At 36.6% G+C, this 23,756-nt stretch overlaps 1 protein-coding gene across 19 annotated transcripts in view; it reads left to right on the top strand.

Annotated features, from left to right (window-relative positions):
- Positions 1-14,163, top strand: part of LOC117403074 (protein 4.1-like) — a 128,282-nt gene extending 114,119 nt beyond the window's left edge. For all 19 annotated transcript variants that reach the window (XM_059024036.1, XM_059024038.1, XM_059024042.1 and 16 more), the window contains 3 exons: positions 3,933-4,013; positions 7,358-7,472; positions 13,178-14,163. In XM_059024036.1, coding sequence (XP_058880019.1) covers positions 3,933-4,013; positions 7,358-7,465 — 189 coding nt within the window. In that variant the 3' untranslated portion in view covers positions 7,466-7,472; positions 13,178-14,163. The remainder of the gene's footprint in view (positions 1-3,932; positions 4,014-7,357; positions 7,473-13,177) is intronic.
- Positions 14,164-23,756: the final 9,593 nt, after the last annotated feature.

Below are 23,756 nucleotides of genomic sequence, written 5' to 3'. Positions count from 1 at the left end.
CAATAGAACCACTTAGACATTGCTTGATCCACAAAATGTGTGATGGTGGGCTGCCTGATTCCAAACCAACAGTATCAATCGCCTAGCTGACAAAAGGTAAACCATTAGATTGATACAATTAAAAAATGTACTTTAGCAAAGAGGCATGTTTGAATCAAATGTGTGGCAGATACAAGCAGGCCTCTGGCTCTCTTACTAACAAGCAATGTACTCATTTCTGTGCCAGATTGTAGACTCCCACTGATTCACCCCCTGGTTGCTCTTTGTGGTAATAAGAAATGGGGTTTTGAGTGATTGTCAAAAACAGCCACCTTAAATGCTTTCTAATTAGTTATGCTTTCTTGTTGCGTTTTGCAAAGAGTGTTGTGTAAATATTGATGTTGCCATGATAGATCCTATTTAATGGTAACTGGGCAGCTGGCTCTTTGAGCTAATATATATATCTCGGATTCTGACGAGTCAACGCCCATGTTTGAACTATCGCCTCACCCCCACTTTTAGCTGAATGTCAATTTTTCACCGTTTCTAATAACCAAAACAAATTTAAAATAACCAAGTGCAAATAATGCCTGAGATTTCAAATCATGCAGTTCAAGTGAGTAGAACAAGCTGTGCAGTACAGTAGTTGCTCTGTGTATTGATTGAATACATTGTAAGCACTTTTCGTTTTGAATCCGACAATACAGTCTCTGTTTGTTTTTTTTACATTTTTTACAATAACCTTCTTTACAGTAAATTTCAGATTTAAAGGTTATTGTGTGTTTTATGAAGATTTAAAATTAGATTACAGTGGACTTACGCAGCACCCTTTTTTCTGGGAAACCCTTTCACCATTTAACACTAGAACTGCCGCAGTTACACTCAGACCTAAAACCGCCGCCAGCAGTCATTATGATGGTTACATTTTGAACAACATCAATATTAAAATGAAAGACAAACTATCGGATACAACTCAAAAGTTTTATTCAAGCACATCATATCAAACATCTGCACAGCCAAAACGTCATATTTAAATGAACAATTAAACATAAAAGGGTTCATTTTCTAACTTACCATATATAAAGCACTACTTTAAAAAATAAAAATCTATAATAAAATAAACATTTAAAAATAAACTAGTGTGTAAAATTCGTTTTTAATTTAAAACGAAAGTAACATATGTTTTCTCTTGCGTGTGTGTCACTCGGTGCAGCACAGAATCCAGGTTGAGCTGCAGCAGTCTGCTGCTTTGCAGTTTTCTGATCGAAATGTTTCTGCTGAAGTGCTGTGGCTAGCTTCAAGATTAAATCTCTCCTTCTTATATTTTCCCCGGTGCATTCCTTGTATAAAATGAAGGAATTGATGGCTGCCAAGTCCAGTAGAGATAACAACAGGCTTGTATATAAAAATAAAATAGAATATTGTATGTTACATTCAAAATAAAAACATGTATTGTAAAAGGCAGTAATGGCTTTGGCGGTTCTAGGTAGAGGGGATTATAACTTTATTTTTGCAATCCTGCCTTTCCATCAGGGTATTTAATACATGTATTTAGAAAAAAAGTTGTATATCTTTCACACATGCAGAGTAATTTAAATTTGAAAAGTGAAAACTGTCAAAATGACTGCTGTGGCGGTTCTAGTGTTAATACATGTTAACTGCACTTCTTGATTCTCTAGCGTAACTGTGTGCTGTGCTTTACCTTTTGAGTTTTAAACATGCCTAATTCTAAACATAGAATGACATTACAGTGGACTTATGCAGCACCCTTTTTTCAGGCAAACCTTTTACTTTGTATTTCATCATTTAATAAATGTTAACTGCGTTTCTTGATTCTTTAACATAACTGTGTGCTGTACCTTTTAAATTTTAAATAATTCTAAACATAATCTATCTAGCTAATGTTAAAAATATTACAGTAATAGTGCTTGTTATTTTGCCCCTGTCTTGAGTCAGTGCCCCTCCCCCACTTTTGCCTTAATATCAACTCTACGCCCCCGAGGCACTGACTCGGCATAATCCGATATGTGTATATATACACAGTTTTAGTCAAAAGTTTACATAACCCAATGGAAATTTATAATTTCTAGAAATTTCTTGAAAACAAAGAATTTGTAGCAAAAGATTTGCTTTTGTGGATGATGAAAAAAAGTTACAAGAAATAGATGTCTACAATTATTTATTTCAGCATTTTTTTTTTTTTGCAAAAATGCTAATCCAAAAGTATTCATACCCTTTGATGCTATGATAGTATTGTCTACAAGGTGCTAGAAATTTCAATATGATAATGCAGAACCTAATTCTAGAAAAGTCTAGAAAATGCTGGATTGTAGGTGAACATTATTAGAGAGTAGAAAAAGGGTTAGGCATAGGGTGATTGCTGTCATTACCAATAAGTCAATATGGGAAAAAGTAAAGAGTTATCTGAAGACCTTAGACAGAAAATTATTTATTGTCATAAAGCTGAAGGATACAAGAAGATTTCCAAGCATTTGAGTATCCCAATTTCAACAATTGTTTCTGTTATCAAGAAGTACAAGACTCATGGTACTGTCACAACCCTCCCTCGGTCTGGAAGAAAGAAGGTTCTTTCACCAAGCACAAGTAGAAGAATTGTGAGGAAGGTTAATAACAATCCTAGATTGACTGCCAAAGATATTCAAAGTGAATTGACTGCAAGTGGGACTGGGGTTTCCAGTTCAACCATAGGTCGAGTATTACATGATGAAGGTCTCAATGGTCGTAGGCCAAGGAAAAAGCCACTCTTAGGAAAACGTCACAAGGACAATCACTTAAACAGCATTTGAATGATGGATATGAGTTCTGGTCAGAGGTTTAGTGATGAAACAACAGTCAAGCTATTTGGTCACTTGGAGAAAGTCTGGTGAGACGTACAAAGAAAAGTACCCCATATCTACTGTCAAGCATAGAGGTGATAATATCCTTCTGTGGGGCTGTTTTTCCTCTAATGGCACAGGAAATTTAGTTGCAGTACATGGTAAAATGGATTCCATAGCATACCAAAAGATATTGGCCAATCATCTGAAACCCTCCGCTACAAAATTTGGTTTAAAGCGCAACTGGACTTTCCAACACAACAACGACCCAAAGCACACATCAAAATCTACTTCAGAATGGTTAAAGAATAATAAAATCAAGGTTCTGGAATGGCCTAGTCAAAGTCACAATGTAAATGATTGAGAATCTTTGGTATAAGTTGAAGAAGGCTGTGCACAAGAGAAGTCCTCGGAATTTGAATGAACTGGAACAATTTTGCTTTCACTTAAGAATCAGGGCAAAAGCTTATTGACAAATATCCTAATCATTTAAAATAGGTTATTATTGCCAAAGGTGCCTAAAGGGTATGAATACTTCTTTTAAATTAGCATTTTTGGAGTTTTGCAAAATAATTGCTGAAATAAATAACTGTAGACATGTATTTCTTCTAACTTTTTTTCCTCATCCACAAAAGCAAAACTTTTGCTACAAAAGATTTTTCCTATAATTCTTTGTTTTCGATAAATTTTTGGAAATTATAAATTTCCATTGGGGTATGTAAACTTATATATATATATATATATATATATATATATATATATATATATATATATATATATATATATATAATTAAAATGAGAGAGAGAAAAATGCTTAAAAGAAAACAAAACAGTTTTTCAATATAAAACTGGGTATCAGATTTGCCAAAATCTTGCCTGCAGAGCTGACTAAATTAATGTCCTGAAAAAATAGAATTCCTGTCATGGATTTTGTTTTCCTCCATAAGACATGGAGCTGTGCATACAGTATATTTTCTCGATTGAGGTCTAATTAAATGATATAAAATACAACAGATCTTTAACATCACTAAGTACAGTGGAAAGAGATGCATTTCAGGGTGGCAGTAGTAAGATCATTACTTGTTTTTTTTTGTTTGTTTTATTTTTGGTTATCAGTCGGTAAAAGGTGGACTTTCTGAAACAAGGATTGAGAAGCGCATTATTATCACTGGCGATGCAGATATTGACCACGATCAGGTATGTAGCCATACATTTTTCATTTTCTGGTCTTCATGTGAGCTATTATCAATACAAAAACATGTTGTGATGAAACACAAGTACGAAATGTAACCATTACCGAATGGGATATATCTCTTATAGCCTGAATTACCTGAGCACTTAGCCCTGTATGTGTCAGACGTTGTCTCCGCCCCCAGGAGATAAATACAAGTGACGCCATTTTTCTTCAGCCTGGCCGAAGGGGGAATGAGCTCAGACTTAACTACGGAGATAAGTTGAATGTTCACTTTTTCTCTCTTTTATTTAGCTTTCTTATTTAAGCGTATAATTCTTAGCCTAAGGAATGATTTAAGTCCCCTCTGCGGTCGTGTGTGCCGTGGGAAGCTGGCGGTTCTCCACTGACCCTTCCCCGGGATTCAGCCCTTGTTGCGGCTACGTTTCACGCTCTCCCTTTCGTGAGTCGATATAAATTCTTGCTAGCGCCTTTTCATATATATATATATATATATACGTTGAATATACAGACGCATCCAACCCCTGAGAAGTCTGTGTATTCAATGTATACGGACGGCCTGAAATGCCTTATTGCTTTTATAATCCAGGTCAAACAGTGGATTTGAAGGGAAAAAAAGCATAAATCATGTTTAGGGCAAAAAAGTATTTTTATTAAATATCCTTACGCCAATAAAGTAGTCCCAATTATTTGTGGGGAATAATAGCCATTTTCTATACTTTTGAGGCATAAGCAATTAGGAAATAACACTTACTACCCAGGAACAAAAATTGTGTTACATTGTGTTATTTATTTCTTAGCAGACACCCTTATCCAGGGCGACTTACAATTGTTACAAGATATCACATTATTTTTACATACAATTACATTATTTTTTACACATTATTTTTACATACAATTACCCGTTTATACAATTGGGTTTTTATTGGAGCAATCTAGGTAAAGTACCTTGCTCAAGGGTACAGCAGCAGTGTCCCCCACCTGGGATTGAACCCACAACCCTCGGGTCAGGAGCCGTAGACAACACCACAGTGGTGGCTTATATCAACACCATGATGGTCTCCAGTATCCCGGTCTCAATCGTGTTGCCCAGAAGCTTTTGCTGTGGGCTCACGAACACCTGTTTTCAGTAAGAGCAGTTCACCTGCCAGGGGTGAGGAACTGGGCGGCGAACCTTCTCTCAAGAGGTGGCCCCCACAGTTCAGTATGACACTTCACCCGGGGTTGTGAACCTCATCTGGGAGAAGTTCTGGTGTGCGGAGATACAGCTCTTTGCGACCCAGGAGTCCACCCATTGCCCCCACTGGTATTCCCTAATGGAGAGTGGTCACCCTCTCGGCATAGATGTACACTGCATCCCATGACTTGCCCCATTTTTGATGAAGGGAAATCTCCCTCCATGCTTAAGGTCTACCTGGTAGCTATTTCGTCTTGCCTTATTTAAATAGCACACTTCCTGGTGGGACATTTTTTTGAAGAGTACACAGAGGTTAGAAAGAAGTCAACAGGGTGCCGGTTAAGACTCCCAAGAAAGGACCTTGTCCCTAGCTGGCGGCTCAATGTAGTGGTGGACGGACTTACAAGAGTGCCATTTAAGCCCCTTCATTCAGCAGAGCTGAAATTATTTGCCATGGAAACTTTACTGCTTGCTGTTACCTCCGCCAAGCGGGTAGGGGAAATGCAAGCATTCTCAACGGCGAAAACCTGTTTTTTCTGTTGTTTTTTTTGCGGAGGCTAGAACTAAGCTTACTCTCTGCACTAATCCTGCTTTTCTCCCTAAAAACATTTCTGCTTTCCATAACACAATTCACCTCCTTTCCAGTCTGACAGGGAGAGAAAGTTCCATACACTCTGTCCAGTTAGGGCACTGACGTATTATGTTGACCGCTCGCAGAGTTGGCGGCAATCCGAGCAAATGTTTATTTGATTCAGGTCTAAGTTCCACGGACAAACAACAGCTGTCGAGGTGGGATGCAGGTGGAATGCAGCCACTTATGTAACATGTTCCACTTTAAGTCCTGGGGTAGTTAGCCACACACCTCTTCAGACTTCTGGTATTGCATGCTGAGGTTAGTCAGTGTAACCTTACAGCATATACACTGCATGAGGGTTCTCCCTCACTGTATTGTGTGACTATATGCCACGGACCCTTATCGGTCCTCGGCCAGAATGCTAAAGGCAGTTTATCTTCCTTTTTAGCACCTCTGCCGGTACTGCAAGTACTTCACTTGCGATGGCTTGGGTATTATATCCCATTTGGTAATGGTTACATTTTGTACTTGCAAGCAAATGTTAGGTTATTATTATAACCCTGGTCCCTGAAATAGAAATGTAATCATTACCATTCAAGGTCACTCCGTTCACTCCAATGCAACAGGCCTGAAGAGAAAACGGCGCTGAGCCTTATGCATGACTCGTATTTATCCTGGGGGCGGAGACGACGTCTGATGCATACAGGGCTCTTAAAGGAGCAGCTTTGATATAGTGCTCAGATAATTCGGGCTATAGAGATTATATCCCATCAGGTAATGGTTACATTTCTATTTCAGGGAACCAGGGTTATGAAATAACCTAAAGTTTTTACCTTGTTAAATGATCAGATTGGGAGTGAAAGAGCAGTTTAGACATAAGGAAGACTAACACAGTTCTATAAGAGGTTCTGTTGTGATTTGTGATGGACTCCTTATGTCTAAACTGCCCTAAAACTGCAAGTGTATGGTACATTATCAGTGGTTTAATTAAAACTTGTGACCAAAAACCTGTAGCAACAAGTCATCAGTGGTCCCTGTACCTTTCAAAATAGATATGCTCCTGATAGTTTCCAAAAAAAAAAAAAAAAAAACTCAAATTAGGAATTAAATTTTCTTCTTCCAGCACCTTCATTAAGTGCCTGTCTGTGCTTACTAGAAGAGGCTTTTAGAAATGAATAGTTTTAAAACGAATTGCAAAATTGGTGCAGTGAGAGAAATGCCATTTAGACCTCAATTATTAACGTTCAAGCAGGCATTGAAGGCAGCAATTACTTTAAAATATAAAAGCCTCTTTTTCATAAAAAGTGTTAGCAGACCCAGCCTTTCATGATCACAATCTAGCCTACATAACGTAAAAAATGGCAAACTAGTTCTTAAAAATGAAGCTCTAAGCTGATATTCATAAATTGTGTATGATCAGTTATTAAAATAGCTTGAATATTTCTATGTCTTGAATATATGTAATTTATCTTGGAACACATTCTCAACATTGCTGATTTTTTTTTTTTTTGTTATTTTGTTCTATTTTTTCTGTTTTCTTTTTATGGCATCATCCTTTTCTTATTATTTTTCTTTTTTTCTTTTATAATTTTGGGTAGGCCTTGGCCCAAGCAATTAAGGAAGCCAAAGAGCAGCACCCTGACATGTCAGTGACCAGGGTGGTGGTACACAAAGAGACTGAGCTCGCTGAGGATGGGGAGGATTGACTGCAAGGTAAGGGAATGCACTAGACACAGTGGGGTTTAGAGGGGCTCCCTCTGCCTCTCTCTGGCATGCTTCTGTCATCTTCTATCGTGGATTGGCTTCTGTACAAACCACGGTGAAAATACATGTAGACATCCGTCCATTTGTCCCTGATGAACCCCAAGCCAATAGGAATTTCTATTTTGTTGTTTTTTTTTTTCATGGTTCTTAAACTGTAAAACTGTGTTTTAAACAGCTGTATCTTTAAAATATGTACATTTAAATAGGATTTTTTTTTTTTTTTTTTACAATTTATTTTCATAGTTTGCAGTACTTATGAAAATAAATATGTATATATAGTAGTGGTGGGCAACAATATGAAAATGTTATCGATATTGTGCATGCATTTCGATATCGATATACAGTACTGTGCAAAAGTTTTAGGCAGGTGTGAAAAAATGCTGTAAAGTAAGAATGCTTTCAAAAATAGACATGTTAATAGATTATATTTATCAATTAACTAAATGCAAAGTGAGTGAACAGAAGAAAAATCTAAATCAAATCCATATTTGGTGTGACCACCCTTTGCCTTCAAAACAGCATCAATTCTTCTAGGTACACTTGCACAAAGTCAGGGATTTTGTAGGCATATAGTCAGGTGTATGATTAAACAATTATACCAAACAGGTGCTAATGATCATCAATTCAATATGTAGGTTGAAACACAATCATTAACTGAAACAGAAACAGCTGTGTAGGAGGAATAAAACTGGGTGAGGAACAGCCAAACTCAGCTAACAAGGTGAGGTTGCTGAAGACAGTTTACTGTCAAAAGTCATACACCATGGCAAGACTGAGCACAGCAACAAGACACAAGGTAGTTATACTGCATCAGCAAGGTCTCTCCCAGGCAGAAATTTCAAGGCAGACAGGGGTTTCCAGATGTGCTGTCCAAGCTCTTTTGAAGAAGCACAAAGAAACGGGCAACGTTGAGGACCGTAGACGCAGTGGTCGGCCAAGGAAACTTACTGCAGCAGATGAAAGACACATCATGCTTACTTCCCTTCGCAATCGGAAGATGTCCAGCAGTGCCATCAGCTCAGAATTGGCAGAAAACAGTGGGACCCTGGTACACCCATCTACTGTCCAGAGAAGTCTGGTCAGAAGTGGCCTTCATGGAAGACTTGCGGCCAAAAAGCCATACCTCCGACTTGGAAACAAGGCCAAGCGACTCAACTATGCACGAAAACACAGGAACAGGGGTGCAGAAAAATGGCAGCAGGTGCTCTGGACTGATGAGTCAAAATTTGAAATATTTGGCTGTAGCAGAAGGCAGTTTGTTCGCCGAAGGGCTGGAGAGCGGTACACGAATGAGTGTCTGCAGGCAACAGTGAAGCATGGTGGAGGTTCCTTGCAAGTTTGGGGCTGCATTTCTGCAAATGGAGTTGGGGATTTGGTCAGAATTAATGGTCTCCTCAATGCTGAGAAGTACAGGCAGATACTTATCCATCATGCAATACCATCAGGGAGGCATCTGATTGGCCCCAAATTTATTCTGCAGCATGACAACGACCCCAAACATACAGCGAAAGTCATTAAGAACTATCTTCAGCGTAAAGAAGAACAAGGAGTCCTGGAAGTGATGGTATGGCCCCCACAGAGCCCTGATCTCAACATCCTCGAGTTTGTCTGGGATTACATGAAGAGAGAGAAGCAACTGATGCTGCCTAAATCCACAGAAGAACTGTGGTTAGTTCTCCAAGATGTTTGGGCCAACCTACCTGCCGAGTTCCTTCAAAAACTGTGTGCAAGTGTACCTAGAAGAATTGATGCTGTTTTGAAGGCAAAGGGTGTCACACCAAATATTGATTTGATGTAGATTTTTCTTCTGTTCACTCTCTTTGCATTTTGTTAATTGATAAATATAAACTATTAACATGTCTATTTTTGAAAGCGTTCTTACTTTACAGCATTTTTTCACACCTGCCTAAAACTTTTGCACAGTACTGTAGATAATATAAAAGTATTCCAAAACACAATGTCATATATATATATATATATATATAAAGGAAATGAATGGAGGAAGTGAGAGGTGGACTGGAGTGTTACACCAATCCAGGAGGGTGAGACAGGCCGATAATAAACTTAAGAGACTGACGGCACAGAGAGCTAAGTATAGTTCTCATCAAAACTTTATAGATAATTGTACAGATAATGCAGTAGTTCCAACTGGTTTTAAGCTAAAAACTAAACGTAAACATGAAGACTAATGAAGCGGAAAGATTAAATGTAAATCAGATATTGAAAGAGACTTCGTTTAAGGTAATGCAGGAAGCTAAATTGACATCGGCAAGACGAATTAGAGAAATAAGTAATGAAATAGAGATAGTTATAAATGACATAAATTCCATGTTCCCTCCATCAGAAATGAGACAGTTATTTCGTAAAGTAGAAAACCTTGAGATCAAAAAACTAGAACATTTGCACAACAAAAACTTAATGAAATTACACAAATTAATAGGTCAACCAGGATTACAAAATAGAATAGGTCTAGAAAAAAATAAAATTTAAAATCAAAACAAATCTGAGAATAAGGAAAACATTGCTGAATCACTTTCGATTAGATTGCTTGAGCAATGTGAGTATAATAGTTGTAACGACCACTACAGATAGAGAAGGATGGGAGCTGTTTCTTTAGATGTTTAGATGTGGTTTTATATGGTCCACAAAATGACCATCAAACAATTAGACATAATGTAATAGAACTAATGGAAAGCAATACGAAATGTACATCGACTCAGTGACCCATATTGAAAAAATGAAGTTAAGTGACGGGAGTATAGATTCTTGGGCTGCAGAAGCTGAAGTTCAGGCAGCTGTAGACCTCCTAAATAGGCCCATACACGTATTATTATTATTATTATTATTATTATTATTATTTATTTCTTAGTAGACGCCCTTATCCAGAGCGACTTACAGTCGTAAATAAAAATACATTTCAAGAATCACAGTACAAGTATTAATACAATTAAGAGCAAGATCAAATACAATTACTTCGGTTCTAGCAAGTACAAGTATATGACAAAATACGATTCAATAACGGAGCAGATAACACTGTCAGTGATAGTTACATCAGGATATAATTAAATACAAAATACTACAGATTAAATAACACTTGTGACAGATTACTGTACTCTAAAGTACAGGATTAAATGCAGTAAAATAGGGAGCAGATAAGAGAAAGTAAAGCGCATTTAAGGAAGAGTGATAATTGTGCAGAGGGAAAAGGAGTTCTACAAGTGCTGTCTGAAGAGGTGAGTCTTGAGGAGGCTTGAGAAGGTGGTCAGGGACTGGGCAGTCCTGACATCTGTAGGAAGGTCATTCCACCAATGCGGGGCAAGGGTGGAGAAGGAGCGGGCTCTGGAGCCAGGGGAGCGTAGCGGAGGTAGAGCTAGTCTTCTAGTGCAGGAGGAGCGGAGAGGTCGAGTGGGGGTGTAGGGAGAGATGAGGGTCTGGAGGTAGCTGGGTGCAGACTGGTCAAGGCATCTGTAGGCGAGTACAATAGTCTTGAACTGGATGTGAGCGGTGATTGGGAGCCAGTGGAGTGAGCGGAGCAGTGGAGTTGCGTGGGAGAAGCGAGGCAGAGAGAACACCAGGCGAGCAGCGGAGTTCTGGATGAGCTGGAGCGGACGGGTGGCGGACGCAGGGAGGCCAGCCAGGAGGGAGTTGCGGTAGTCTAGGCAGGAGAGTACTAGGGATGTATACATAGACTTAAAGAATAAAGATTGTTTTAAATACAAGCTATGTTGAGGATACAACAACATTTTTAAAAAGGTCAAAAGAGTCCCATTAGTAATGACTTACTCTAAATTTTTGACTAATATTTCTAAGATAGTTTGGAAACAGATTGTACAATATTTCAGAAAAATTGAAAAAAGTATTTCTTAAGGCCCCAGTTGTAGCATTCAAAAGAGAAGCTAAATTAGGTGATAGTTTAGTTCACAGTAAACATAAAAGAATAATTGACAGACTAGGTTCTACAAATACTTGCACTAGTACATGTAAAGTGTGTAAATACATGTACAAAAGTAAAAATATAATTAAACATAAGAACAACACATATCCACTAAAAACTAATACCTACTGTAAAAATAGCAATGTTGTTTATGGAATAGCCTGTGAAAAATGTGATTAATGTTGGAGAGACTGGAACAACTTTATATAAAATAATTTAGAACCACCTTTCATTAATTAGAAATAAAAAAAATTAATGAACCAAATGATGTAAAGTTTGTAGTATTAAAACAGCTAAAATTAGACAATGCAACATATAGAAGAATAAAAGAAAGTAAATGAATAAATAGACTGAACACGATTATGCCAGCGGGACTCAACAGAATAGAATGAACTAATTAACTCCAATAAATATATAACATTTAAATAAATAAATAAATAAATAAATAAAAACAAAATCCATTCAAAAGTTGTACATGCTGATACACTGGGGAGGCCAAATCAAGACTGATCCTCAGAGCCAGCATTGCATGATAATATAAATATAAGTTTCTATAAAATAATGTTAATTAGAATTAATACAGATTTAAAGATAGAAGTAAAAATGATGTCACAATATATAGAACACCATTACATCATGTAAAAATAAATCATGGATTTGAGTATAAACAATAACAAGTAGTTGTCATGCTGTCAAAAACCTATAAACATCTCCAGTGTTTTCATTGAAACAGAGGCTCCCTTGAGAAAGATATATACAACATATCAAAATGTTGGGCAGCTGGCTCTATATATATATATATATATATATATATATATATATATACGTTAACAGATATTTACATATGAAAAGCACTAACTTACTTTAACTTAGTGATGCTTTGCTTCATAATACATGGAGAAAAACAAGGTCATGTTATCTTTTACGATTCCATCATCATCCACCTCAAAACAGAAATATTTCCATACTTCACTGCACAGACTTTGGGGTTGTTCAGTTAAAATAGTTACTGTAAACTTTCTGCAATGTTAATTGCTCGTAATGACTTGTTAGATAATTGTTAGATATTTATAATAATGGTTTTGGGAATAATTTAGTTATTATACTGGGTTTTAAGGTCTGTTAAGTTTCCTTTTTCTGTTTTCTACAGCTTTTTGCATTTTAATGTGTTTTTGCTTTTATATTGTACTGTATTTATTCCACATTGTACAGTGGAGTACACTATATCAATAAACTACCTGATGTTACTTATTGAAATAAAGAACATGTTGAGAAGTGAACTATGGAGTGTATATGAAGAGACAATACATAATGTTTTTCAAAAGAAAATTGATATGGCGACTGAACAGTACAATCCCATATGGCGGGATATTATGGGGTCTACTCAACTGATCTAAATAGCAGTGGATCTAAATACTGTACAGTCACTGAGAATTAAAATCTGCCAGTGCAAGTCACTCTTTAGTGCTGGGAAGGCCCTATAAGCCATTTAAAGGGCAGTGGTATTCAGTATTCAGATCCACAAACATTAAGATCAATTTAAAGAAGCCGCACATCATTTTGAACTTCAGTATTTTTGTATATCGAATACTGAAGTTCAGATACTGGATTATGTTAAAATATTGCAAAAAAGTTGATGGAGGAGCAGGGGTGAGTTCCCTAATTGTATTATTATTTATTTATTTATTTATTTATTTATTTATTATTTTTTTTCTTTTAGAACTGAAAATGGTACCCCATGGAAGTTGTCCCTCAGTTTGAGAACATTTCTAAGTGTCTTCAAAGTGGAGCAACGGGTCAGATACTGTACCCTGAAGAATTTTAGAAGATGTTTGAGAGGGCTCACTATTCTGTCTGTGCTTTACACAGTTCCTATTTTTACTCCTGTTTAAGAAAACCACTTAACGCTCCTAGCTTTTTTGTTTAATTTTATAATTAGTGCTGTTGTAAAATTGTTTACCATTGTTAAAAACAAATCGAGTTGATCATTTTTTGAATTATTACAAGTAGCAGTCACATTGGATACATTTCTATTATGTACAGAAGGCTTTTCTTTAGATTAAATTGATCATCTAAAAAAAATTGTGTAACTTGAAAATCAATTGGATTTATTATTTACTCTTGGTATAAACTAGTATCAAACAAATGAAGAACGCTGTGTCATGAACACTCTCGTATGCGGTCAAGCTGTGTTAGGGAGGTGTATTTATCTTCCTCCTACTTTCAATTCTAGGCAGCTTTAAAAAAAAAAAAAAAAGTGCGTTTCCATAGCTTTCTGACATTACTAATATGAATTATATTTGTAGAATACTTTTGCTATCTTAAATGCTTTGGCTTAACGTGTAATGTGATTTCACTGTTACTCGGGCGTAATTGCTCGTTTTGAATATTTTGTCTAATCTTGTTTTTAGAGTTTTTTTTTTTTGTTTTTTTTTTTTAATTAAAACAAAACAAAACAAAAAATAAATTTCACCAATTTGATCCAGTCCTGTAGATAATGAGGACAGCTTCCTTTTGCTTAGCAGTCTTTGAAAGATGAAATACCTTGCTGAAACCCAATGGCTGTGTCAGTTTGTTATGTGAATCTCGGTGTATAGCAGAGGGATACAATTGGATTTTTTTGCAGCTTGACACAAGTGTTGTGTTTTTTTTGTATTTTTTTTTCGCCCTGTAACACTGTTCAAATAAAAGTTTGTTTATTCTCTGTTTTGCTGTTTTGTGTACTTTTTGTAATCCCCCCAGCAATATCTTCTCAGGCTACTCCTTAAAATTACAGTACGGTTTACTAGAATTACTATAGATTTTAATTATTTATTTTTTTTTACTTTAAATCTGAACATTACACAGATATCATAAACAAGAATGCTGCAGCAAGGCTGTCACCAGTTGCATAGAAACAATCCTTTACAGACCAGGAAACTCCATTGTGATCATGTACCTCAAGCAGAAGTCTCTTTAAAACCATAACATTGCAGTTTCACCATTTTGGCAGCACAAAGAAATAAAACTGACCACAAATGCAAAAAGGGATGAAACTGGGGGAAAAAAATCATAAATGTAATGGGGTAGTTTGTGGATTGTAAAAAAAAAAAAAAAACTAAAAAAAGTCTTACTTGCATTGCACCATAATGCCCTCCTAAAATGTGCAAGTTTAAAAATGTTTTCATTTTTCCGAAAGTATACAGAGCATCAAAAGAAACTTAGCACTATCACTGGACTAGGGCAGCATACTGTGGCTCGTCGTCTTGGGTGCTCACAGCCAGCAATTTCAAACCTGGTGAGACGGTATAACCAGACACACTCTGTCAATGACAGGCCATGAACTGGGAGACCAAGAGTCCCAACACCTGCCCAAGATCGACAGATCATTTTGCAGCATCTTCATGATGTCAATTGTTAATCAGCACAATAAAAAGCCACTGCACCTGCTCTAAATCAGAGTTTGTCATTTTTTGATCACATCTAGTGAATTTTATCCAAATATAAGTGATACGTTTCTTTTGATGCTGAGTATAGTAGTTTCGCTCTATAAGCAGATAAGGAGCATTTTTTTTTTATTAAACAGAGAAAGCTTCTTTTAAAATGTATAATAATCCCCATGCCTTGAAATCTACATCTCAAATGTTTTGGTGTATATGCCACATGCACTTCTCTATTCTCTGATGTAACACTTTTTGTAGGACATATAAATGGAAATAAATGCTGAAAATAACTTCTCAAATATGTGCATTACATTTTGGAATGTGACACAGACAACTTAATGCTGCAAGGAAAAATACATTTAATATCACATTCTGGGTAGTTTAGTTTCACTAAATAAGAAATCAAAGGTTGACCTTTAAAAAAAAATATGTTACATAATTTTAGTACTGAGCATTGTAAATTCCAATATGAAAATTAATAAAGGCAAAATAGATATAAATATAAGTTTGCACACTTTTTTTTTGTAAGCAATTGGCAGCTTTTTAAAAAAAAATTTTTTTTTTTAATATAAACCCATTTAAACTACTGGCCGCCTTAACTGCTTCCATCTACCACTGTCAGCTCGATCTGTGTCCATAGTCAATACAATCTGCTCCTGGCATTTACAGTGCTCTCCTTGATACAAACTTTTGCTTCAAGTCACAGAAAAGTACTGTGGCACAATTGCTGTGTCAAAGAAAGACAATACAATATGCTCTTGTGATTAAAAATCAAACAGTACACACAGTACGCTGCTGTTTTTTGTTTTCTGTTTTGGAATCTAGCACTTTGTCAGTGTGCTTCATTTGCAAATGGATACTCAAACTCATACTGTCCCAGTTAAAACCAGGTTGATACTGCGAAACTAACAGGATTAATTTCAAATCACATTTTCACTCAATCCTAGTGGCAGATAAAAACAACAGCAAATTTTACAACCTTACCCATACCATCCTCTTACAAACCAAGCGCCCAATAAGTATTTTAAAAAATTTTCCTGTGGAAAGATACAGAACACCCTGTAAGTGCAAACAAGTGCAAACAAGCGTGTGTATGTACATATTACAACATCCATGGATGTGATAGATAGCTTTTAAGTTTGTACTGAGAAAAATGAACCCCCAACTAACCCAGTATGGTGTTATCTGAGGGTTGGTTTTCAGGCAAGCTGTAAAAAGGCAATACTGCAAAGTATTGTCACATTATCATTAGGTGCATCTTCAACAACACATCAATGTCTAACTTAGTACCATCACATTTTAAAAGTGTCACAATTAAATGTTGTGAAAACCCCACATCCTGACAGAAGGTGGTCGGGGACATGCTGTAACCATTTTATGTGTTATTTATAAATCAAACACGTGTCCCTTTATGCTTTGTTTTCACCTTCATGTAAGGCACTTTTCCATGCAATCGCAATGAACCATGAACCTGATTTTTCCATTTGAAAACAGCCTTCCAGGCATATCCCATGCTCTCTTCTTGAAGTCCCCTGTGGTCTGTCTCTCTCTGTTTTGTGGGTGTCTTACGCAGTATTCTGGGTTTGATAAGAATCCTAGTATGGATGCACGGGGCTTTGGTTATTAATCAGGTGTCTGAAACCTGTGTCTGAAATGCTCTTGAGGTTCTGAAGCAAAGTTCATAAATTGTGTCTCTGGGATCTCGAGCCATGGCTAATTCATCATTCACTGCAATGAAAAAAAAAAAAAGAAAAACCAGCATTGCTTTTATTAGTCAATGTGCTTTGGACATGTTTTATACAAGCAATATTTTATCATATGCCTAGTGCTGTATACTCATAAAGGCTTTATGAGTATACAGTACTAGGCAAAATCCTGAACTACTTATAGAATTTGGATTCTCTGCACAGGAGTATCATCTAAAGTATGCCCATGTATTTAGTTTCTCCATGTGCAATATGAAAACATGAAATGAAAAATACAGTTTTACAGATGAGCAAGCTCTGTGCGAGCCAGGAGCCAAAGCATCCATAACTGAACACTCACAGCTGGTTTCACAGACCCTGACTGGGCCCTTTATTTTCAGTTTTATTTACAAAAATGATCCATTCATTTTAATTAAATACTGTACCAGGCTGTGTGTGTCATTGACTTTAGCACTGCTAAACGTTTTTTTGTTTTTTGTTTTTTTTTTTCTGGGAAATGTTATATACTGTAAAAAACAAAACAAAGGGCTTTGATCACAAGATATAGATATATACATTAGTAGTACTTAATACATCAATATCATTAATGTTTTTGTGCTGCTATAAAAAGCACCTATGTAAGCAGGTTGCTTAAAACAAGTTCATAGTGAAACTTGAAATGGATCAAACTGCTAGAGTATGTAAAGTCCTTTATAAGAATTCTGAAACAGGCTAATTATTAAGCAGATTGCACCCAACTAAGAATTTTAGTTATGAAATATATAGCTAGGAAATTAAAACAAAATGCAGATACTTTAGCAACTGGTACAAAATATATTTAACAATGTATGTAATAAACATACTGTACATTTACTAAGTTCCTTTACAATGGCCATAATAATAATAAAAAAAGTATGAATGTCACTATCCCACTCTAAAGTAATTTTTATGTGGTACATTTTCTACAGGTATCTGGGACTTTAAACTCTTAAACATTTGATTTAGGCAAGACCAAGGCTGTTATAGCAATTACCTGGTAATTATACATTCTGAATACTTCATCCCTAGCTGCCGGGAAATTACATCAATAATACAATTTTATAGTTACTAAGTAGGTAAACTCAAAATGAAAACTAATAGACAAAAAGATACAGGAAATCCAGGCTGAACTCAAATGAGTGTCTTTATCACACCTGAATCTTTTGTAATGTGGTCCCACAGCGCACTCACTTGCTTCACATCCATAGCTCGATACAACAACACAGTTGTAACTTCCAACAAATTAGTTAATTTAAAAAAAAAAAAAAAACACTCTCTTTCAGCTGCATAAATCTGCACTTTTCGCGTTGGTTTTGATGGAACAGCTCCAGTAATATACCCCCAGGAAAGCTGTATTAATTTGAACTACACTATTTCAGAACTAGCAGGAAGAGCTGTCCTTCTGTAATACTTTCACATTATTCAGTAAGTAAAATAATATTTTGTGGTGACTAAATCAATAGTTGGCTACAATTACAATAAATACGTTCCCTTTTAATTTGTAGACATTAAACAGGTTATTTGCCCATTAACATTTACCTTTAATATATATATATATATATCTCCCATCCTGCCAAGTATATAAATACATTTGTCATGACATCATCCCTGACCTACAGGATAAACCAAGCATGCATCATATGCACTCAGTTTTAACCCTCCTATTATGTTCAGAATTTAGGTACATCTGTTATGTTTTGGGTCATATTGACCCAATGCAATTTCAAGCTAATTTAAACAGCCTTAAATTGATTAAATGTTTTTATTTGCAAAGGTTTTACGCTTTTATGCTCTTTTAGTCCAGGAGCTGTGATCAAACTTCTTTGACTGACAACCTGGGAGCTCCTCATTTTGGAATGTCTTTACCAGTAAGATGTCTTTACCAGTGAGAATAATAATAAAATAACAAATTAAAGAAGTTTGTTTTATTCCTGCACACAAATCTACATAGATAAATGCCATGGGTCACAGTGACCCAAAACATCTTATTTGTATACATGATCTGTTCTAAAAAAAAATAAACATCTCAAAGGTTCTGTTTTCTGTGTATAAGTTCATGATCCCAACTTAGGAAAAGTCATAAAATATTATACAGAAAATGAAAAGAAAAACAGCATTTAAGCTAATTGGAAACTAGTGAGGGTTAAAAATACAAATAAGGTGGTTCACAGGGACGTCAATAGCTCAGCAAGTACAGTTAAAAAGTCGCTGGGACCTTGTCATGGCTTTGTGGTGACATCAGACCAGGAAGAGAATGACAACAATACTGCGGTTGAAGCGCTGGTGTGTGGATTTATTAAATAAAACATTTTAACAAAAGCAAAACTTTTTAAAACAACAGAGCACGTTGGCAAAAACAGACAGACAATAAACATACATTGTGAATAAACCCAAGTATTGTGCTGGTCCAAATCCAGCACGAGTAACAATTACTTCTATTTCTTTCTTTCTGTTTACCTTACAGTCTCGCGCTCTCGTTCCACCTCTGAACACCCAACCCCGAGTGACAGATTCGTGCCTCTTTTATGCAGCTGTGCCGGGACTCGATTGCTTGTTAATCGTCACACTTGTACTTTGCTTGAACAATAGTTATTGTATTTCTTGCTCTTATTGTATTACTTGTATTGTAACACTTAATGTATTTGCTTACGATTGTAAGTCGCCCTGGATAAGGGCGTCTGCTAAGAAATAAATAATAATAATAATAATAATAATAATAATAATTCAGTCCAGGCACAGTCTGCACGTGAACTACTTGCGCAGGGAAGGTAATTAACCCTTCCTTGCCGACTTTAAACACCTGTGCCCAAATACATACATACATATTAAATAATAACACATAACAAAACACAACATTTGCACAAGGGCAGGGTGTACCCAGCCACAGACCTATATTCAAGGTATCTGGAATAACTTAACAAATGCCCATGTAAGCAATCATATAGGAGTAGATGTAAGTATAGGCGCAGAGCAAATAATTGCAGAAGCAAAATTCTAATTGAATTGCGGCCAGGGCAATTATTTTGCACTGCGCCCTATGTAAGCTCAAGAGCAATGCAAATTACTCAACACGCACAAATAATGATCCACAATTATGATAATGAGGGTCTCAATGAGTGCATTGGTCTATTTAGCGACAAACCAAAAAATAAATATGTCAGAGGAAGGGCAGCCAGGTTATCTTGGCGCATGAAAAAAAGTCTCAGCCAACATCAGTAATTTGCCTAGCACTCTGGAAAAGGTGGATTGGGCTATTCCTCCAGACATTCCAACTGTGATCTGAAAGGAACCAGAGGCTAAGTAGTGCAGAGAACACAGCACTTACACATGTGCAGGGATAGTGGATAGTCTAGGATGGCCTGCGTAGTGTGACGATAATGCTTTAGCACCGCATCCTCTGTCATCCCAAACAAAGTGACCCTGGGGTTGAATATGCAGGGTCTTCTTCGTCTTGCCCTTCTCCTTTGAATGTGTTCCTGCCTCTCCTCAACAAGAGCCAAGTGTCGCCGCATCAGAAAGTGTACTGCAGCAGCCACTCTGAAGCCAATTACTGGTCTCTGCAGGTGTGTGCTTTTATACACCCCTTGTAAGAAGAGGTGTAAAGTTTTTGGAGGGTCAGCAATTTCCTAAGTGCAAGGCAAAATCCTTACATCACATTATATGTTTGCACCCACTTAGTATCCAGATCCCGTCCAATTCCATGCTCTTTTCTTCATTTTAATGCCTTTCAATATAATTTTAATGGATTACTGATGGCACTAGCAACATTGTTGTGTCTACTTTAATGATTCTAACAGTGGTCACTCTTTAACAAGTCTTCTGGTGTTCCTGTGATACTATATGTGCCCTCACAAAGTGGTGTGTAGCCCCCTCACATTTTTGACAGACCCCCTCAGCTCCCTCACCAGGGAGAGTCTGGCACCACCACTGTTAATTCCATTAGCCAAACTTGAACAATTCTGTCCAAACTATTAAACTACCTGTCTGTTGCTATTAATAAAAAAAAAAAACAATATGTAGCAAGGTCCAGTTATCTCCAGTAAGACTCAAATCAGTAAACAAAAGCAACTCAGTTAAATGAGAGTTGCCCTCTACAGCAGCCAGTGCAATTTATTCATGTGTCCTGCATGCCAACTCTAATAGAAGACAGCTTGTAATCGATTTATATGACATTTGTTAGCAGGCGATAGCTCCATTTAAAAAAAAAAAAATCTGACATTTAATTTGGTTTCTATCACTCACTTTAGCAAAGGCTTTCATTTGATGGGAAAATTAATTGGTACCAAGTAGCTTGTACTGTAGCTAGCCAGAAGCCACCTGCCACTGTTCTCATGCTGTGAAAATTGACAAAACAATTGAGGCACTTTTCAGTGCCAGCTTAAGGTATATAAATGCATTTGTTAACAGTGTTCTGTGACATATTGCTTGTGGCAGTTGTTATCGTCAATACCATTAACAGTTACTGCTACCCAGGAATTAAAAATGGCTTTTTATTATTTTTGTGGATTTCAGTATTACAGGAGCACCAGAAGACTTGTTAAAGAGTTAAAGAATGACCACTGTTAGAATCATTAAAATAGATACAACAATGTTGCTAATGCTAACACAAAAGTATGAAAATGGATTAGAAAATATTGATTATCATTCTTAAGAAATCTTAATTTAAACTACAGAGTTGTAGTTAAAGGAAGTTTTGTGTAAATAAGGTGGTTTTTTTCTCCTTTCCACAAATAGTAAATATCAGACGTTTTGAGAAAATGCCCAACTGTGTTGCATGCAACTTATGATCCATACACAGTGCAGCACACTGCATACAACACGATCCCTTAAGTTAGGCTATTAAAAAATATATAACTGATAGGAGGGGGGGAAAAAAATAGTCTGCTTAGCATCTGCAATGGTCATGTCTGGGTTATCTCATAAATGATTGATGATAACATGAATTGAGTAACCATTTCCAGTGTTTGAAAAGCCCTAATCTTAAGGTATTGTCAGTATTTTTTGTGATCACGCAACCCTCCTACAATAACCTTTGCGACCCCCTTTTGGGTTGGAACCTCCAGTTTGAGAAACACTGGTCTAGGCCATCAAATAATATTACAATTAGAGTAGAAGGCTTGTTTCATGGGATTTAAAGCTATATTACTGTTAGATTGTGAGACTTTAAAACAGAATTGCAAATGGTGGCGAAATGTAAAAAAAATGCAGAGGCACAAAAAACCCAGAAGAATGTGTCCGTGACCATAAGGATTTTGTTGTGGAAGATAGCAAAGGAAAGGGTACAAGTAAAGTAATGTCTGTCAAGTTAATACTATGGTGACAGAAAAAATCACCCAAGCATTTTGGAAAGTAACCAAAAACAATAATTTCATACAGTATACACAAAGTGTGAGCCCCGAAAATAAAAAAATTTACATAAAACTCTAAAACAGATAACAAATAAGCACCAAAAAATAAATAAAATACCCCAGAATCTCTATTTAAGATTCTTAGCATTACATTACAGCGCATAGAAACTTAAGGCTGCTATAGCATCAACTTCTAAAGCAGCACCTGGTACCACCTCTAATTATTCAAACAGATCTTCCTTTCCCAATCCAATACATTCCTCAGCGCTTCCCAATCAATCCACAAGACAAGACAAATACGGTCGCAAAATTAGATTCGCAGGTGGAAGACAAATTTGCAATAACTTCAACACTGGTTTCTGTTCAAACAGGCCATGTAATTTCATTCACATGTGCAGCACTTGTGGAGATACTCAAGCCAACTCAATATGCCCTTTAAATCACAAGTGACTTTCTCCGATGCTCGTGGTCACCACTCCCATAAACATTCCGGCATTATATAACAAATTAAAAAATCATCCTGACATCATTTTCACCAATTACTTAATTGACGGATTAAAAAACGGGTTTTCAACCGGTCTCACTGAAATTCCTTCATCCTCATTTCAAAGTAAAAATCTTCATTCTGCTAATCAAGATCCAGAGTCAGTTCAATTCCTCATCGAAAAAGAAATTAAAAAAGGATTTATAGTCGGCCCTTTTGTAGCTCCTCCTTTTCCAGTTTATAGAATTAATCCTATTGGCATAGCAATTCGGAAAATGTCAGGGAAAAAGCGTCTTATTGATTTATCAGCGCCGCAGGGTTCAAGCATCAGCAGTATCAACTCGCTTTTTCCTCAAGATCAAATTTCTAAATTCCTACATAAATATTTCATCAGAAGCTAGGAAAGATATTAAAATGTGGTCTGCTCTTATTCAGCACTGGAACGGCTTGTCCATGTTTTATGACGATTTCATCTCAGCACCGCACAACATGGCTTTGTTTACAGATGCATCATCTCTTGGATTTGGAGGGCTTTTTAAAATGAATGGTTTTCCAGTATATGGTCCCAGGAAATTGAAAATCGATCTCCTCAGCTAATATCTACAGCTCTTCTTGAGATTTACCCAACAGTTGCAGCAGCCCAGCTATGGGGTCATCTCTGGTCTAAGAAATCAATCTTATTTTATTGCGATAATTTAGCTACAGTTCATATTATAAATAAAGGACGTTCCAGTTCCCCTCTTATCATGCAATTACTGCGGCGGCTAGTATGGATTTCAGTATCCAACAATTCTCTAATACAAGCGCGCCATCTACCGGGTATATTTAATAATTCAGCTGATGCTCTCTCTCGTTTACAAATATCAAAATTCCACAGCTTGATTCCTACAGCTCTGCCATCCCCAGCAGCAACTCCTCAGTTCAATCAGCTCATTTTCAACTGAATTCAACCATCAATAAGCTACTTAATTCAGCTCAAGATTACATGGCTTCAGCACTTGCCCCTTCTACCAGATCTTCTTACTTTACAGGTTGGGCTTGTTATGTAACTGTCTGCTCTCAAAACAGGATCAATCCTACTTCTTTTAACCAGAATTGGATCATGGTTTTTACAGTTCATGCAAATGATTCTCTGCATCTGGCACCAGTTACAATTAAATCATATTTGTCAGGAATTCAACACCAATTTTGCTTGATGTCTGTTTCTTCTCCAACCATACTATCAATCCCAGCCATTCGTCTCCTCTTTCGAGGAATTTGCAAGAGCTCTCCAGCTGCATCTACCACTCGCCTGCCTATCTCTGTTGACATTCTTGGCAAC

The sequence above is a fragment of the Acipenser ruthenus genome, chromosome 5, assembly GCF_902713425.1.
Source record: "Acipenser ruthenus chromosome 5, fAciRut3.2 maternal haplotype, whole genome shotgun sequence".
In the NCBI taxonomy this organism is placed as follows: Eukaryota; Metazoa; Chordata; class Actinopteri; order Acipenseriformes; family Acipenseridae; genus Acipenser; species Acipenser ruthenus.
The sequence above is the reverse complement of the archived record's forward strand: the minus strand, read 5'-3'. Positions and strand labels throughout refer to the sequence as shown.